The sequence below is a fragment of the Schistocerca americana genome, chromosome 9 (genome assembly GCF_021461395.2).
Source record: "Schistocerca americana isolate TAMUIC-IGC-003095 chromosome 9, iqSchAmer2.1, whole genome shotgun sequence".
NCBI lineage: Eukaryota > Metazoa > Arthropoda > Insecta > Orthoptera > Acrididae > Schistocerca > Schistocerca americana.
Window position 1 is genome coordinate 53,645,040 of NC_060127.1, and position 20,636 is coordinate 53,665,675.

General features: G+C 38.2%; 1 protein-coding gene across 1 annotated transcript in view; it reads right to left on the reverse strand.

The window, feature by feature from the left end:
- LOC124551089 (vam6/Vps39-like protein) overlaps nt 1-19,279 on the reverse strand; it is a 119,111-nt gene extending 99,832 nt beyond the window's left edge. Inside the window, exons 1-3 of the mRNA XM_047126019.1 lie at nt 18,998-19,279; nt 16,576-16,785; nt 3,090-3,190 (exon numbers count right to left, since the gene is read on the reverse strand). Coding sequence (XP_046981975.1) covers nt 3,090-3,190; nt 16,576-16,785; nt 18,998-19,067 — 381 coding nt within the window. The 5' untranslated portion in view covers nt 19,068-19,279. The remainder of the gene's footprint in view (nt 1-3,089; nt 3,191-16,575; nt 16,786-18,997) is intronic.
- Nucleotides 19,280-20,636: the final 1,357 nt, after the last annotated feature.

A 20,636-nucleotide genomic window follows, 5' to 3' on the forward strand; every position in this document is an offset into this window, starting at 1 on the left:
GATGTCAATAAGCTTCCAGTCATATGGTGAAGCGATAAAAAGGCATGGATGGTGAGTGGTCTTATAGATGTGAGGTTGGGGTCTTTCAATGCCAAAATGAAAACAGGGAACTGCAAAACTCTCTTTTCCCCAGACGATGCAATCTGCCACCTGAAAGTGAAGATACCAAACATGAAATTGGCACAGTTCCCACCAAGTTTGACTGTCCATCCAGAACCCATGGACAATGGCGTTATTTACACAATCAAGTCCCATTATAGGCAATTAGTGATACACTCTCTTGTTTTTAGTCTTTAAGAAGCCAAAATTGCATTTGCTCTTGCATAGTCAGTTTCTGTCTGGGGTGTAGTAAATTGGATTGGCTTATCAGCAAGGAAAATAAAGCCTGAAACTATTACCACGTGCTTCAACAAAGCGAGGTTTGGAGATCAAGAATAAGACGCATATATGGCCATTGAAGCACAAGTAAATGCAAGCAATTGCTGAATTAATTAAAATGCAAAACGTTACATGTAATGCAGATGACTACATTTGAAGTGATGGCTTTCTGTCAACCCACTTCACTTTCGCTTCAGCAACAGATTTAAGAGGAATACACAACACAGAAGATTATCTGGAAGAAACAAGGAAAGAAGAAGAAGAGCGAAACACTGTCCTGTCAAAAAATTAATATGCCTGAAGAAGTTATGGCATACATAAACAGTGTTATGCAATTTGCAGCATACACAATTTCTCCCAAGCTGTTGGAACTATTGTGTAATACAAAAAAATGTGTAGGCCTATAAAGAAAGACTTCTGAACAGGAAATTCAAACAGGTTTTCCTCTTTGATATGTGGTGAAAAAACATGAAATGTCATGTCAATAAACATGGGAATAATAAAAGGTATGTACATACAATAATAAACTAATTTAATGTTAGAGTAAAAAATACAGGAATGCTATATTATTTATCCCCCCCCATGAACCATGGACCTTGCCGTTGGTAGGGAGGCTTGCGTGCCTCAGCGATACAGATAGCCATACCGTAGGAGAAACCACAATGGAGGGGTATCTGTTGAGAGGCCAGACAAACGCGTGGTTCCTGAAGAGGGGCAGCAGCCTTTCCAGTAGTTGCAGGGGTAACAGTCTGGATGATTGACTGATCTGGCCTTGTAACACTAACCAAAACAGCCTTGCTGTGCTGGTACTGCGAACGGTTGAAAGCAAGGGGAAACTACAGCCGTAATTTTTCCCGAGGGCATGCAGCTTTACTGTATGGTTAATGATGATGGCGTCCTCTTGGGTAAAATATTCCGGAAGTAAAATAGACCCCCTTCGGATCTCCAGGCGGGGACTACTCAAGAGGACGTCGTTATCAGGAGAAAGAACAGACGAATGGAAAAACTAGTAGAAGCCGACCTAGGGGAAGATCAGTTTGGATTCCGTAGAAATATTGGAACATGTGAGGCAATACTGACCTTACGACTTATCTTAGAAGCTAGATTAAGGAAGGGCAAACCTACGTTTCTAGCACTTGTAGACTTAGAGAAAGCTTTTGACAATGGTGACTGGAATACTCTCTTTCAAATTCTGAAGGTGGCAGGAGTAAAATATAGGGAGCGAAAGGCTATTTACAATTTGTATAGAAACCAAATGGCAGTTATAAGAGTTGAGCAGCATGAAACGGAAGCAGTGGTTGGGAAGGGACTGAGACAGGGTTGTAGCCTCTCCCCGATGTTATTAAATCTGTATATTGAGCAAGCAGTGAAGGAAACAAAAGAAAAATTCGGAGTAGGTATTAAAATCCATGGAGAAGTAATATAAACTTTGAGGTTCGCCGATGACATTGTAATTCTGTCAGAGACAGCAAAGGACTTGGAAGAGCAGCTGAATGGAATGGATAGTGTCTTGAAAGGAGGATATAAGATGAACATCAACAAAAGCAAAACGAGGATAATGGAATGTAGTCGAATTAAGTCGGGTGATGCTGAGGGAATTAGATTAGGAAATGAAACACTTAAAGTAGTAAAGGAGTTTTGCTATTTGGGGAGCAAAATAACTGATGATGGTCGAAGTAGAGAGGATATAAAATGTAGACTGGCAATGGCAAGGAAAGCGTTTCTGAAGAAGAGAAATTTGTTAACATCGAGTATAGATTTAAGTGTCAGGAAGTCATTTCTGAAAGTATTTGTATGGAGTGTAGCCATGTATGGAAGTGAAATGTGGACGATAAATAGTTTAGACAAGAAGAGAATAGAAGCTTTCGAAATGTGGTGCTACAGAAGACTGCTGAAGATTAGATGGGTAGATCACATAACTAATGAGGAGGTGTTGAATACGATTGGGGAGAAGAGAAGTTTGTGGCACAACTTGACGAGAAGAAGGGATCGGTTAGTAGGACATGTTCTGCAGCATCAAGGGATCACCAATTTAGTATTGGAGGGTAGCATGGAGGGTAAAAATCGTAGAGGAAGACCAAGAGATGAATACACCAAGCAGATTCAGAAGGATGTAGGTTGCAGTAGGTACTGGGAGATGAAGAAGCTTGCACAGGATAGAGTAGCATGGAGAGCTGCATCAAACCACTCTCAGGATTGAAGACCACAACAACAACAACAACAACAACAACAACAACAACGACATATTAATTATCAATTAGTATAATAGTCAAGTGTCCTATTTTACAACATGCAGTAAATGAACATCTACTGTGCTGGTGTGAAGGTGTGTAGATACATGTATAATTATAAATTTATACTTTTGTGCACGATACCTGACAAATTTTATGTAGCCTAGTGAGTTCTGTGTAATACAGAAACGTGTCCAATTTAGAAAATTATTTTAGTACCATGTGATTTCATGTTGAGCAAGTTTCACTATATAAGAAAAGAAACTTTACTCTTACACAAGGATGACAGACTTCAGCCAAAATCTGCAGGTCAAAATGCATAAGGCCTGATGATGATGACAGATATATTAATGACAGTTGCAAGTATTAGTACTGAATCTCATAAATGGAAGTATTGTGATCATATAAATGTATGTTCATGCCAAATGGTGCAAACTCTGCCCAAGGACAAATACAAGTATTTTGTTGTAGACACTTTACCTTGATATCTAAAGCAAACAGTGTTGCTCCCTTGGTTCTATGTACTGTTGTCATAGTTGGGAAGTTGATGGCATTCATGTCATGCACACAGATGACATTATCTGAAAAAAAAAAAGTTAATGTTTTTCCACAGTGGGCATATTCTAAAATTTGTGTGACATAATCAATTTTACCTTAAATGTCATGACTTAATATACAGATTACTAAATATTATTCGGGTATGTATTTTTGTGCATGCCAATGTTTGTTTGTCATTTATCAGTTCACTGTGTACTTAAAAGATAGGACAAAGACATTTTAAGGTTACAGTGACTTGTATACCCATAAATAATTAATTCTTGTTTTTTTTTCCAGGTTATGGTGAAATGACCAGCAAAATCCTATAAAAGGTACATACCCAGTATGCTTTTTGAGTTTCACAAGGGTAGTAACACAATAGTTGGTACCAAAAATGTTTGTGATATCTATAAGTGCAATAGATGTTTGTAAATGCTAAAGATGGTTTTCTAAGTTCAAATTCGAAAATTTTGATCTTTCTGGCTCATATTGATCAGGACAACAAACAACATTAGACAGTGACATGTTAAGGGTGGAACTGGAAGTAAATCCATGTCAGACAACCAACGAACTGTCAAAAAAATCTTAACCAACATTGGCCGACCATGCAGGAACATTTTCAGCACAGTGGTAAAGACAAACAAAGCAAACCAATCCACCACATGCAGCTTATTGCTTTAACAACACAATACGAAGCATTTTTTGATTGCTTAAGCACTGGAGATGAAAAATTGGTTCTCTATGACAATCCAAAATGCAGAAGGCAGAGACACTCTCCGACTGAATCACAATAAGCACAGCTAATTCTGGTTTACACCTTACAAAAGGGCTTTTGTGTGTTTGGTGACGTATTCACAAGTTTTTTTTTTTTTTAAGTGCTGAAACCTGGAAAAACTCTGAATGCAGGCCTTTACTGTGAACAACTGGACAGGGTAAATCAATCTTTAATTGAAAAGTGTTCAGTGATTGTCAACAGAAAAGGTGTTATTCTGTTACACAATAATGCAGGTCCACACTGCACAAGACTAACCCTGGAAAAAATTAATGAATTGGGGTGGGAGATATTGCCACATCCAACAATATTTACCCAATATTGCACCATTGGATTTCCATTCATTCAGATCACTTCAACATTTTCTAACTGGCAAAAAATATGAAACTTTGGATGATGTCCAAAATGCCATCTTCACATATTATACTCAAATACCAATTGATTTTTAGCGAGCCATCATTGAAAACTTGCGCACTAGATGGCAAAAGTTAGTTAATAATAAGGCCGATTAAATCACAGATGATAAATAAAGACTTGTTAACAATTTATCTGTTTGAATTTAATGTACAAAAATGACATTACTTTCTGGTCCCCCTAATATAAAAATTATGGATACTCTTTGGTGAAAAAATCTGTAAAATAATGATATGTGACATGTTAAGCAAGTTGTGGTACTCATGAGACTAAATCAGATTTAAATGCTGAGCTTTGGGATTCAGAGTGGATACTCTGCACACATAAATCTCTGACTTATGCTTAAAGCATTTTTCTTTTAATCGTTGGTAACAAGTAGTCAACAACTCTGCTGAACATTACATTTCAGTTATACAATCACAAAATTAAGTTGTTACAATCAAAGTGCAGCTAGTCACAAAGGTCCTATGTGGGCTGTAAGTATTGTATGGCTGTGAAACTTTGTATATATTCTAATGTGCTAATGTTGAATCAATTTACACTGGAAAATTTTAGTTCTGATTTTGGTCACCAAGTGTAAATCTGTGAAGGCAAGAAAGACATACAGAAATGTTTCCATATGTAATGGGTTAGGAGCAGGATGAGGGAATAAAAGGTCAAACAAGTGAGAAAGGCATAATGCTGTTTTTATTATCAACTGCTGCTTCCTCAATTTGTTCAATATGATCACCAGAAACATTGATCAGATGCTGCATCCATAAACTGATGGCTCAACAGTTTGATCACAGCAGTTCCAGTGGAATCTGAGCAATGTGTTCCTGTATACTGGCTTCAGATTAGGTAGAGACTGAATGGGTCCCTTCGTACATCCATATTTAAATTGGACAAATGTGAGACACAGCTGGTACAATTTTTGTTAAAAATGAAACTCCTTCACCTGCACAACATAGAGCATGTGTTGGTCTCACCACGGACTTACAGTACTGAGCCACACACAATTGATTTCATCAAAGTGTACGGGCCTGAAAATGGTGTTGACGCAACGTCGAAACTAGTAGCCAAATTAATATAAAAACTTAAGTACAGCTGGAGGAGTTTCACTTGAACAAGAATGTGTCCCTGGCAAACACGTCCTTTTAGATATCCCCAGAGCCACATTCTGATCACATGATCCTGCAGATCATACATTTGGAGACCCTCTGGAAATAACATGTTCATGGAAGGTTGCATTAAGTAGATCTTCAAAAATGTTCAAATGTGTGTGAAATCTTATGGGACTTAACTGCTAAGGTCGTCAGTCCCTAAGCTTACACACTACACACACACACCCATACCAGAGAGAGGACTCGAACCTCCGCCGGGACCAGCTGCACAGTCCATGACTGCAGCGCCTTAGACCGCTTGGCTAATCCCGCGCGGCAGCAGATCTTCCACTGGGTGAGCAAAATGGATGAAAATGGTGATTCCCACATAACTGGACTTTTCCAAAGCAAGAATCACGTTATGTAGGAGGAGGTCTTGAGAGATCCTCTGGATGAACTGTCATCAAAGAAGAACCGAGAAGGCCAAGGATAAAGGTTCTTGAGATCCACATCATACCATCAAAAACCGTGAGTGCAATGGCTCTTTGTGCGCAACAAGCAGATTACAATATCCAAAAATTCGACAGTTCTGTGTATTAACTGTACCCTGTAGTGTAAAATAAACCTCATCACTCCATAAAATATAGCCTGGCCACAGGTCATCGACTTCAATCTGTGCCACAAAGCAAGAACAATATCAGAACGTTGCTGCGGTTTCAGTTGCTGCACAGTCTGGAACTTGTACAGGTACCAGCGTAAAACAGGCTGTTAAGCTCTCAGTACTATTTCCCATGGGATGGACACGTCTCGTGACACTGCACTAACACTAACATTCCCCGTAACACGTACTGCAGGGTCAGTTACAATAACAGCAATCTTGTTAATAACTACCAATGGGACAGGATATCTTCCTCTTCCAGGTGCCACACCAAACTCACCTATGTTTTCAAATTTCGGTACTATCTTCCTTAAAACATTTAATGACATTAACAATTTCGTGAGCCGTGGGAAGCATGCTTCCCACTGCACTGAACTCGCTCCTAGCCCCATGGGATTCATAGTTCCCACCTCTGTATGGTGCTGCCACCTAGTGAACAGTATAGGGTACTACTTTCAATCAGAAGTTCCTGCCGTTTTTGCTGTACCTTCGTGCAGAGGCCTTATATGGCTTAGTGTTGCTCTGCAGAGGAGCCTTTCAGTGCTGTTTGCGTGACATTTTGTGATTTTTTTTCCCCTCAAATCTATAGTACAAGGTAAATACTTTTGATTTTTGCTATGGTGTCTTATTATTTGGTGTTCCCTGTTTGTGGTAAAATGTGTTTTACTTATACTACTTGTGGACTTTACTTGTAGTATTTGATTTTGTTGGTGGGAAGTATTCTTCCCACCGCCTCTTTGGTACCCCATTGTTTTACGGCTCTTGAACGAATATTTCTATATTTTGCCACATTTATTTGACATTTCTGACTTAGTGGGTTTCAGAAATAATGCACAGATCACTGTTACTAAAGAATGTCAAGTTTACCATACCAAACCAAGTGCTTGCTTCCACTGAATCTGTCATACTATTTTTTACACTCTCGAGTTCCCTATTTCTTTGCATTGCTTTCCTTTCAGACGTCTCATTCCCTAGACCTCAGCAATCCTAAACATGTTGACGAAATTTACAATATATTATTTTCATTACCCAATGAAAGTGATTCAGAAATTGAAGGAGATGAAGGTGCTGCAGATGAACTGAATGTTCTAAATAACACAGTCACCAGCGATTCAAGGCATATTTCTGTGGAACAAGACATTTATGGTGATGAGCATGACAGTGAATCATTCGTGCTTCTGACTGTTGCCAGTAGTGATATGTTGGACAGTGAAAGCGAAGAAGAATGGAACTTCGACAATGTAAAGAACTACTTTTAAACACAAATGGAAAGGAACCAAAATTTCTGTAATGCCAATGATCGGGAGCTCACTTTTTTTCTAAGTTCTTTGAAGACGACGTTTTCACACTCATTGTAAATGAAACAAACCTGTATGCAAAACAAAATCATGGCAGTAGATTTCCATCAAAAACCTGGGTGGATACAACTCCTCAAGAAATGAGAGCTTATATAGGATGTCTTATTCTAATGGGAATTCACCAACTTTCTGCTCTCTCTAACTTCTGGAGTTCAGACCCTATACTAAAAGTAGAGCCAATTGCTAATGCAATAACAATGAAACTGCAAAGCCAAGAAATCATCCAGAATATGATAAAATGCACAAATTACAGCCATTGATTGAAAAGCTTTTGCAGAGTTGTAAGAATAATTATGAGCCCTCATCATTTATGTCAGTGCATGAATCAATGATTCCTTTCAAAGGACGATCATCTATGAAACAGTATATGCCAATGAAGCCAGTGAAACGAGGCTACAATGTGTGGTGCTTGTCAGATTCACTCACTGGATATATAATTAACTTTGATGTTTACACAGGCAAGTGTAATGCAGATAGTGACTTGACATTGGTCGAAAGGGTTGTAGTAGATCTAACAAAGGAAATACATAATAAAAAATAATGTAGTTGCATTTGACAGATTCTTCAGCACCGTGAAATTGATGTCAACACTTTTGAAGAAGGGTGTGTATGGATGTGGAACAGTGAAGACCAACAGGAAAGATTTACACAAATTTATGAAGGAAAATGTAAAATTGGAACGAGGACAATTCCAGTTTGAAACAAAAGGAGCCATTTCTGCAGTGAAGTGGATGGATAATCATCCAGTGACTTTCCTGTCCTCAATTCATAACCCAAGAAAAACAGCCACAGTGAAGAGGGAAAACAGGATGGTACTAGTACAGGGATTTCTTGTTCTGAAGGTGTGGCAGAATACAACAAAATAATGGGTTGCGTCAATAAGTTTGATCAATTACGAGAAATGGTGGCACAGAATATTTTATTTCCTGGTGGATGTTGCTATAGTGAACAATTTTATCCTGTAGAAAATAAGTAAAAGAAAAAGTTGACAGCATGATCAGCTCACATACAGGATCCATCTAGCAATCAACCCATTTTAGGAGAAACCTACAGGAGGTGCCGTCATTGTAGTACCAAAGCTGCAGAAAAGGGCACTCGTATTTGTACATACTGTCAAATACCACTTTGTATAGACCCATGTTTCAGAAAATTTCATGGCAAGTAATTGTGAACAATCATTGTAACAAAAGAAGTAAATTTATAAAATAAATATGACATATATTGAAAAAGTTGTTTTTGTCATTTTACTCAAAGGAAGGGCAGTGGGAAGAATACTCCCCAACCTTGTTGTGTGACCTCACTTTCACAGTTGGAGCAAATCTGATATTCTGCATGATAAATACACCTTTCTGTTAACTACTACCTGCGCTCCATTCATTAAAAAAAATTGCTCAATAATTTTACCCACGAAAGGGTTAAGCCTCTCTTTGGACCTTTCACTTGGTGATACTCTCTCAGTGCATCACTGTAATTGCTGCCATTCACATAAAACAGTTTCATTAACTGTGCACAGTCTCTGTTGTCAATAGCCATACTGTTCACTCACGTTGTGGCTTGTCAAATGACTGTGGATGTCATACCATCTAACAAACAGTGTACAGCATCAGATTTGCACTTGGTGGCCAAAACTGGAACTAATTTTTTCCAGTGTACACCTGTTACTCATTAGCATACCAACCAATTTCCATTGCCATATGATAATTACACCTCACACTGCACTTTAATTATTATCACCCTGCAAATACAAAGGCTTATGAGGCCAATGTGAGTTTCATTAAAATTCTTCAGCAGGACAGCAAGAATAACTATAAGAAAAATTAACTACAAATGGTCTAAGACAGAAATAGCTTAATGCAAAGTGTCAAGCCCTCACATTTTGTAGTCATCAGGCTTTACATCACTTTGATGTGACCTGTTGTGACTTCTTTGTCTGTACCCTCTTTGTCCAAGTATAGTAGTTGCACAAACCATCCCGCATTATTTGATGAATGTATACCAATCTCTGTCTCTTCTTTACAGTTTTTTTGCAGACCAATGATTCATTTCAACACAATGTTGTGCTCCAGACATACATTCTCAGAAATTTCAGCTTCAAATTAAGGTTATGTTTGGTGCTAGTAGACTTCTTTTAGCAAGGAAACTTCTATTAGTGATATACTGACTGGTTTTGCCAAATCTCAACCATGCTATCACCTTCTACTCTATCTTAGATCTTAGGCTATACTAATGCTCAGTCTATCAAACATAACTTTCATTAATATATAAATAAATAATACTGAAACTGTGAATGAGGAAATATGCATTCCACTTGTCACATTTCCACCCATTCAAAAAACACTAAAAAAAAACTCCGTTAAATGAAACCATCAATAATAACAGAAAACTACATGGTGAAAGATTACCAACCAGAAATATGAGGTGTGTTGGGAAAACAGTACCTTTTCATTCTACTGCAATCACAGCACTAGTGTCACAGTTCCACACATTCCCACTCGTCTCTCTAGTTCATTGTCTTTTCACTGACGTCATTAAAACTGGATTGTGTTGTGTTTAAATGTTTTAGTGGTTGTTTAAAATGTTTAAAGACAACCTCTTAGCCTGCCAACTGTGATAAGTGTTCTGTAATATGGTCCTTGATCGCAAAGAATATTACGCCAGATGAAATCATTGTCAACTTGTAGACATTTATAGTGAAAATGTAATGACTGATGGAATGATGAGAAAGTGGTGAGATAATTCAATGATGCATGAACCAATGTTTATGATGAAGCATGGAGTGGATCAATGATGGATTGGTTGAGAAAGTGAATGAGAAAATCTGTGGAAAGAGATAGTTCACAATGAGAATGTTTTATCATGAGTTTCTAGACATTTCAATACTGTATTGCATGAGATTACCACAAACCACTTAAATTTTCACAAACTGTGTTCCTGTTGGATCACAAAAACACTTACAGACATCCACAAAACAAAGCGAGTTGGCAGTGCATTGACATTTGTTAGCAATACAGTGATGAGGAAGATAATTCTTAAACAGAACAGTCTGTTGATGAATCCGTCAAGCCACAGTGTTGCTTCATGACAATGCATGTCCCCGTTTTGCTGGACTCACTCAATATCTTATTCAACAATTCAATTCAGTTGGGACCAAAACCTTATTCAACAATTCGGCTGGAAGCCCTTTGATCCCACCGTACTGCCCCAATCTTGCACCTTCTGACTACCACTGTTACTGAAGTTGGAGCACAATTCTGGGTGGAGGTGCTCTGACAGCAATGACGACGCAAAAAACTGTGTTCAGCAGTGGCTGTCTTCAATGGCAGCACCTTTCTACGAAGAGAGCACAGAAAAGATGGTTTCCACCTACGACAAATGTCTGAATGATTTGGTGCTGGCTACATGCAACTGATGCACTCCCAGCCTATGGTCTGACAAAGGAATAGCAAAAAATGTTGAAGTTAACCACAGCAATAAAACATTGTAGTATTACAATATTGCCTATACAACAGACTTAAAGAAGGGATAGGTACTTAGAATATAAGCTGAGGCATCAAGGAATGGTTAATATTGTATAGTTAATTTTGTTAGGCTAAATTTTATTACCGCAAGCAGGTCCAAATAGATGTAGGCTGCAGTAGTTAATGTGGCAATGACGAGACTTGCACAGGAAATACTAGTGTGAAGAACTACATCAAACCAGTCTTTGGATTGAATACGGTAACAAAAACACACAACACTAGAATATGTTCAATCAAGAATATAAGTGACATAGTGGAATGGTGAGACAGTCAACTTGTCCATCTACTTTTAATGCTATTTACTGGTAGTTCAGTATATGAAATACAACCACAGAAAAGAAGGAACATCACAGCTCAGTGTTAAAGTCTTAAGAGTACGGCCAATGGCGTACTTATGCGTTTCATGCAGGAATGTTGTCAGTGCTTGCCGTGAGGTATGATGGGAACAAAAAAGGTGCGTAAGCTGTTTAATCATGCAGCCTATGAGAGAGCTGCAGGCAAACAACATGTTTCAAAGTGATACGTTCAGAAGAATGAGTGAAACATTGGTGTAACGAGGACTATAAATTTAATTTCTCCTTGTTTGAGCCTCAGCTGCTTGAACTGTGCTAAAGTGCGCGTCACATATCTTGGCGGCCGAGTTTAGGTTCGTTCTGCGCATCTGACGTCACAAAACACAGTCAGCCAATGAACAGAGAACGACGTTGCCAGATCTCGACAGCAGTGCAGAGCACGGACGAGTGTCTTCAGTTTTAGAAACGTTCAGTCATAAATAAAGTAATAGAACAAAAGCAATGTCTTGATAGCAGACTTTCTTTTACAGAAAGTTTGGAAAAAGCATTCTTTATACCAATTGCTTCATATTCTATTAATTAATTAAACCAAACAAGCAATAAGACTCCTAATTCAGGCGATAGCAAGGAAAGGTGTTTGTTTCAATCTCACGAACTGCTTTTTCGCAATAAAGAACAGCAGTAATTGCTTATTTCCTACTGTACTTTGACGAAGCGTGAGTAATTCATAGTCATACCAACAGTGTTTATAAGTAGTTGCGTGAGGTGTTAGAGTCCTTATGGAGTTACACTGTTCGATGAGCTGAGGTAGCGGAACGGTTAAGGTGTTGGGCTACCAAGTGAAAGGTTATGAATTCAAACCTTGTGCAGTACGTAATATTTTCTTTATTTAAAAACAATATTGGAGTGCCTTACTTCACGAATTTTATTCGTTTGAATGAAATTTCTAGTGCCAAGCCTCTTCATTAACTTTTTCGCTGCTGCAGACACGTGCTCCCCGCATTCCGCGCTGTGCGCGATTTTGTCATCACTGCACTTCTCGCCTGTGCAGACACATGGTGTTCCCACTGCTTTGACACATCATTCGATTTCACAAAAACTATTTTGCCAAAAAATTTGATTTTTACACGTCTTCTTGCCTGATACCTTCCCCCCATAAACGACTTAATTTTGTTTTGATGTGTGCACGAAATTTTGAAGAGTTTGCAGAGGTATAAGTCCATAGCGTATACTTTCCGTATGGTCGATTTTAGTTGCCACAATGTTGAGAATGAAATGTTGACAAGATACCTAAATTTCATATAATATTTACTGTATAACAATATCTCATTTAATTTAAGTACCACATAGGTGTCGTATGTAATATCGAGAAATATTCCGTCTTTCGCGACTGTAATAAAAGTTTTATATACACACGGTGCGTTTGGCTTTATTTTAAAGCACTTCCATCGATGAAAGGTATGGCACATACACAATGGTATTCATGTTCTATTTCTTGTTTTTATTCCACAGTCGCAGTTTTACCAATGGTATTGAAATATATCCCTCTTCTGCAACTGTAATAAGCGACTTATTTAGACCAGACGCGTTTCTCTCTTTTGAAGCATAAGAGGACTGTATTTTGTGTCCTCCATTGTCAAGTCACCTTTTGTAGTTTTGTGCTGCGGTAGCACAATATTCAACGTTTGTGTTGGCTCATCAGTGTTTTAGCAAATAAATGCTGTTTGTGTGTGCCACACACAAAATTATATTTGACATAGCTCTGAGCACTTCACTGACAGACGGTATACTCAAGTCCTAATGTTTTTGTAAGTCCACAGTTTTGTTTAATGTATTTTGTCTACTTCCTTTTGATTGATTGAAGTGCTTTAAAATAAAGCCAAACGTGCCCAGTTTAAGTAAAACTTTTGTTACAGTCGTGAAAGGTGGAATATTTCTCAATATTACATACGACACTTATGTGGTACTTAAATGAAATGAAATATATAGGTATCTTGCCCACATTTCATTCTCAACATTGTGGCAACTAAAATGACCACACGGAAAGTATACTCTATGGACTTTTACCTCTGCAAACTCTTCAAAATTTCGTGCAAAGGTTTACTATATTTAATGCTGCATAATAACTGCCTTGAACATCGAAACAAAATTACGTCATTTATGGGGGGAAGGTATCAGTAAGGAAGATAGGTAAAAATTTAATTTTTGAGCCAAATAGTTTTTGTGGATTCGAATGATAAAGAGTGTCAAAGCAGTCGGAACACAATGTGTCTGCACAGGCGAGCAGTGCAGTGACAAAATCGCCCACAGTGCGGAATGCAGGGAGCACGTCTTTGTAGCAGCGAAAGGGTTAATGCGGCCGTGGCGGCTTTACTTCATGAACTGCGCGCTCCCCCCTACACGTAAGCTTGCGAACTATGCTATACTATGGCGCTGCTTCTATTGGCGCGTGCGTCGTGTGCAACTGGCAACGCAGCAATCTCCCGCGTCTGGGCGGGCATGCGCGAGCCGCCAAGATAAAAGAATTGAACTATAGTATCTGCAAACCAAGGGGAGCATTATAATCCATGATATATTCGAAAAGCAGTGAAATATTTCTCTGCTCTGTGTTACTACGCAGTTGAACTGCCTGAGCATACTAAGTGGATTAACATTTTTTAATTAAATCATGGGAGGAGGTAGATGCATCAATGTTCATTAAAATATTGAACGTGCAATTCTATTATGAACAAAAATTGATCTACCTGCTTTCTCCCAAAATTTAACTAAAAATCACTGATCTACTTACTTCATGTGCTCTTGCATATCAAGTGCATATTCATTCCACCACCACATTTGATACATTTTTCTGTCTCTGCAATTAATCCATGAGACATGTACTAACTTCAGTCCACTTTATAGCACTCGCTGCCATAATCAAAAAATATTTCTCTCAAAACTTAATAATCCACCAAAATATGGTAAATGACAACAACAGCTAGCCATCTTGTGGGCCGAATGAAAAACACGAACCATCAATATATTCACTGATTAGAGATGCCGTGTGTTACGTAGATGGTGCCTGGTATGCTTTTGTCTGTATGTTTCAGGTGTAGATGCCAGTCATGTGTTTTGTTGGACTGGCCAAAATGTTCAACACCACTATGGCAAATTCATACCCAAACTGACATCAAGCAACATAACCTAGACATCGGGCTACGCTACATATCATTACCAGTGGAAGTATGAAACTGGAATTTCCCTATAGATGGTGCTAGACCTCATTGCAGGGCCCGTGAGACTGCATCTGCAGCGCCCTCTTCCTGTAACGGCTGACGATAAAAGCCAACACACAGCAAACCAACTTCCAAACATCGGTATCTGTTTCAAACCCGTAAACACGTCGATTTTTGTGCCTGCAAACCACAATTTGTGGACAGCATTGGTTTTCTGTTATCGTTTGAAGAAAACTGCTGCAGAATCACATCAAATGCTTGTCAAAGCTTTCAGCGAACATTCTCTTGAGAAAACACAATATTTCGAGTGGTTCAAAAAATTAAAAAATGGTGATTTTGATGTGAGAAATGATGAGCACAGGAAACTACCGAAAAAGTTTGAAGACAACGAATTGTAGGCCTTATTGGATGAAGATGATACTCAAATTCAACAGGAACTCGCAGAAAAATTGAATGTGACGCACAGAAAGCTGTTTCTCTCCAGTTGAAAGCTATGGGAAAGGTACAGAAAGTGGAAAATGGTTTCTGCATGAACTGAATGAAAAGACATAAACATATTGAAAGACTACTTGTGAAATGCTGCTCATCAGATACGAAAGAAAGTTGTTTCTTCATTGATTAGTGAAAGGTTATGAAAAATGGATATATTTCGAGGATCCTAAGTGTTGTAAATCTTGGCTGAATCCAGGCACACCATCGACATCCACTCCAAGACCAAATCACTTTAGAAAGAAGACAATGCTCTGTATTTGGTGGGATCAGAAGTGTGTCATCTATTATGAGCTGCTAAAACCTGGTGAAACTGTTAACACTGATTGCTACCAACAGCAAATGATTGATTTAAATTGAGCTTTCCATGAAAAACACCCGGAATATGGGAAAAGGTAACACAAAGTCATATTGCTCCATGATAATGCCCCATCACAGCCAGGAAATGGGGTCAGGGAAACAATTGAGGTGTTCAGTTGGGAAATATAAGGGCATGCGACTTATTCTACAGACTTCCAGACTTGGCTCCGTCCGTTTATCATCTCATTGGGACATGCTCTCGCTGAACAATGCTTCAATTCGTATGAAAATGGCTCGCTGATTGGTTTGCTTCAAAAGAGGAACTGTGTGGTTTTTTTCTTTTTCTTTTTTTTTCGTGGCATTCATATCGTGCCGGAGAAATGGAAGAAATGTAAAAATAGTGATGGAGATTATTTTGAATAAAATGTTGTTTATCAGTTTCAAATACCACCCATGTGATCATTGCAACCAAATCCCAGTTTCAAACTTCTCCACCTGGTATATCATCAAATCTAAGATCTTGTATTTACATTTGTTGGCTTTGCAAACTTACAACAAAAGTGTCAACTTGCAACCTAACCTAGACCTTGAGCTATGCAACAGACCAGTTTGTCACCAAATCTACATTCAAAAAACAAATGTAGACACAAAATAAATGTTGCAACTGTTCTTGTCTCTTTCTATTTGCACACACAATGTCACATTACCATTTATTTTGGGACAAAGCCAACATTCTGTGTCAGTGGGTTCAGCTGACTCGTATTCTCTATGATGTTCATGTAGTTCTTTTGGGTGGTAGCTTAGATTATGTTGTTTACTAGAGGTATACTGCACTAGTGGACACAGTGATTCACTGAAAGGAACAATGTGTTGAACAATATTTGTAGGCCTACACTAAATCCATACAGATTTTCTGGGTAACATTGAGGTGACAACAAAATGTAGCATAGCGCAAGGTATAAGTTAGGTTGGATAACGACAATTTGACTGAGTCGGAAAAACCAATATATGTGTCTTTTTTTGTGTATACATAGCATATCCCACAGTTACATTTACAAACCTGATGAAAACCCTTATTTTCCCATCTGGTTTGATCCTTTCAAATCTCTGATATGTCTTAAGGCATTAATAAAATAAGATCCTTGCACAAAACCCTCCATTTCTGTTAAGGTATTGTTAGTTTGTGTATTTTTTTTTTTTAAATGTTTATGCTTTCTTCTTCCTTCCAGTATTCTGCTGTTCTGTTATGACTGTTATAGGTGGGTTTTCTTCTTGTTTGCTACAAAAGATTATACTGCTTTGTACAAAAACATCAAGGGAATAAACCTACCTGAGAGACTGACCAGGATCTGGTAGTCCGGCACAACAGCAAGTTGCTGTATCGGTTTCTTGCTGAAGTTCTTGTTGTAGCGCAACAGCTGGACATCATGCTTGTTAGCTCCGGAGCCTGAGGTAGTAGCATCATAGCTATTCGTTCCCCGGCAGAGGATGGAGTACATAAGCAGATGCCCAGTTTTGGTTCCCACCAGTAAGTTGTCATCTGAAACAGACCCCACAGAAAACTCAGACAACCAAGAAAACAAATACTGACATATTGCCTGTTGCCTTTCTCAAGGCAAATGGATCCCAGATTCCTGTGCTGCAGCACAAAACCAGTGCAGGTAATAAGCAGAGAACAACAGTGGTAATAACCAAACATAAGCCCTCATAACTGACATGACAGGTACACACACTCTCTGGCCGCTTGGCTTGACTTCAGTCCACCACCAGCATGGATGGTGAACTTTCGACAATACCAGCAACCTGTGATGGCAAAATGTCAAAAAACTGCTAAACAAACACTGCCCAAAAAATCCAACACAAAGCCAACAGACAATGTGTCAACAAAGACCCAAGAGTCTCAACATTTTTGTACTAGTAATTACTGCTGTCAGTGGAAATTACATATGTAGTAACAATAATTACTGCTGAGGAGGAGTGCCTGCTTACAGTTTAACAACAGTTTAACCAGACAAGGATAAAAATATGCAAAAATCTGAAACAAAATTCGTTCTCAAAATTTAAGAATTTATTATTTTGTGGAGTTATTATTATTAGTGATTCCTTGGAATAATTTTATTAGCTTTCATTAAAATGTTACTAGTGATTAGCTTATTTTTCACCTTTGGGCATAATCACAAAAAATATGTTAAGTTGTATGTTTGCACTTGTTGACATTTCAGGATCCAAACAGCAGTGTGGAATACATCAAAAGGTGACAGTATGCTGTTTTCCTGCCAAATTGTGTAATATTGTACAATCACAGATATGAGATTCTGTACCTAGAATGAAAAGTGCAATCCATATGAAGGTTTAGGCACCACATCAGTGCAGATGGTGGATTACAATGAAACAGAATTTTACTCTGATCACAATTTCCAGAAGTGTACAGCAAATGGCCTACATCTTTCATGCTAATGAACTATAGATAAACAACAGACTGTATAATATAAACATAATTCATACTGAGTATTGCTAGCATTCATTGTCATTTACCTAATGATGTATTCTCTTTGAACTAATTATGTAATGTATCCATTCCATATTATTTTATTGCACTTACTATCATCTACCTAATTTCTTGGACAATTGCATATAAAAATGCTCAAAGGTGGCTGAAGTATTGTTAAGTTTTGTATAATTTTATTTATGTCAACACCCAGGAGCTGATGTGTTCTTGGGTTCTTAACATTCCTGTCACTCGATTTTAAGGCATCGAACATGTCATGTAGGATTTTGTTTCTAGACATATGTAGCCTTGTTTTCATTTAGTGACTAGACCTGCACATCAGTTGAACTTTTTTCTTCTCTATATGGAACCATACATTTGGGAATGCTATTCAATGGGAATAAGAGATGTCAATTGTGGTTTTGAGTGATATTCCTAGTTAATGTTCAAGGGAGCAAAAGTAGCCAATTGCCCCTGAAATCAAGTGTTTGATTCAAACAGAAAAATAGACCGATGGCGAAAAATGGCGTTTTTCAAGAAATTAATACAACTCTTTGTCAGAAAGAGGGGAAGGATATATGCACAGCTACTCAAGGGACAGAAAAGTCACCCCAAATCTTCATTTAAGACAGACACAGGATGCAGTGATCAATTGAGTAGCAACACCATGCAAAGCAACTCATTTGGACCATCTGAGTCCACCAATAAACAGTACTAAAATTATTTTAATATCTGGCACACTGTCCACCTAAGGACTGTCCCCATTGTGGTCTTGCAACTGACAGGAAATGGGTCATGAAGGCCGTCAATTTTTGTACTGGGAGTCATGTGAATTCTAATCCGTGTTCTCAGTCAAATATCATGCTCTATTCATTCACTATAACCACACTCGTATGGCCAGTTTAATTTTCTCTGATGCTAATATATTTCATCGACAACACAAAAATCTGATATACATCTTTAGCAGAATGCAGAGAACTGTAAACAATAGGCTTTAACAAAGTAGCCTATCACAATTTTGTTGATTTTGCTGACTAGGACGTCGTGAAACTTCGCACCAATACGCTCTATTTATAATTGACCAGTTACTTTGATGACGAGGCAATGAACAAAATTAAAATAAACACAGAAGAGTTTAGTATATTCTATAAGATGACTCATCATCACACTGTTTGACAGATAACCTAAAAGCACACTGGAAACTTATTGGAATGTCCAATGAAATACCACTTATTTATAGTCAAAGATTTTTCTGTAAATTTACCGTAGGCAGCGATTGACTCTATCTGGACAGTTAATTTTAATAGCTGGAAGATTTCGTACGCATCATGCATCCTTAGCAATGACTGATCTACGTCTACTGTACGTATGTACTTTCATCTGAAGAAGTTACACGAGAATTTTCCTAAATAATTCATAACTTATGATCTACGTATTAACTTCGAATGTCACACAGTATCTCTTTTTACGTAAAATAATGTTGCACTCCTTTGACATACACTCCCTATCTCAGCCATTGTTGACTATTGGTGGACTTCGATCGTCACTTTTTCTGTCTCTCTGTATGCTAGCCTGCAATACTCGATTGAGCCGTGCTTTCGATCATAAGGTAAATCGAAACTGACAACTAGAAGGTAGAGAAGATTGACAGATGAGAGTGCAGGCGCGTAGGAAAATCAACGTAAATAAGTAGAATGTGACGTAGAGTTAATTCAATGAAAAATAGGAAGTAAGGATCGAGAGAATGAGATTCATAAGGGTGTTGCGGCTGTTCAGCAACTCACCAAACTCGTGTGCATAAACAGAACTCTTTACGAGAATCATCTTTTTTCGTTTATTTGCCTTTTATTCTCGAGGAATTATAATACGTTTCCACATTCGCTGTTATGCAGTTTCATGCTCGTCTTGTTGGATAATGCATATTCGGAAATCGTTTTCCGATGATTAGCAGATTTGTAGGAGTAAAGTGTAACAAAGTAATTCTAAAATAGCTGTATTCTTTTGATAGGTGAGGGTGTTACGCAAGAAGTTATTAGGGCCTACTGAAAAAATGGTTTTAGAACTGTCAGATCACGCAACAATCTTCTGTCTCATGGTTTTGAAAAAGATATCATCAAAGAAAACGAGGAAACTTTAGTTTGCTTGAGCCGTTGCCGTGCAACACAACAAAAACGCACTGTTGTGGGCTGACATCCCAACAGAGAGAAAATGGGGTACAGAAAGAATTTTTTCGATAAATTAGCACATATTAACCATTGTAGTTCCCGAAAAGCAACCCATTCGAAATACTTTGATTCCTAAATGGTGAAGTGAAGTGCTATAGCCTCCACAGAAGGAGCAAGTGAGGCTCTGATGGTACCAATCCTGGGCATCAACTGATTAAAGTGTACACCTTATGCTGGACTGAAATGTGTGGTAGAATTAACAGGTATCATAGGTATTTTTATATAAAGGGTCCGTCTGGTGATGTAGTCTGAGGTCCACCGTGTGCTCCTGATTAAAATTTTCAATAGTTATCTGTGGCGTCATGCCCCTGTACAATGCACAAAGGGGGATGCGAGAGCACAACTGGTGTAAATTTATTTTTCCATATGAAGTAGTGTACTTCATTCATTGTATATTGTAGATCCCATCAAGGAGGAGAACCTTCAAGGGTGTAGAACATGTGAAGGCATTCATTAACAACGCCAGTGCTATCCCCATATATATTGAAAAAGTGATACAGCCGGTGTCTCCTCAGTTACAATACACAGCTGCTGTTTAGTTCCTATTGGTAGCTTGATCTCCAATCGTATTTTCAATATTAAATTGTTACTTTGCAAGTCTGTACCCAGTACTTCAAGGTCTAGTGGTTCTCTTCGTCTTTTGGTTAGTCATTTCCACTGATGCCAACACAGTTTGGT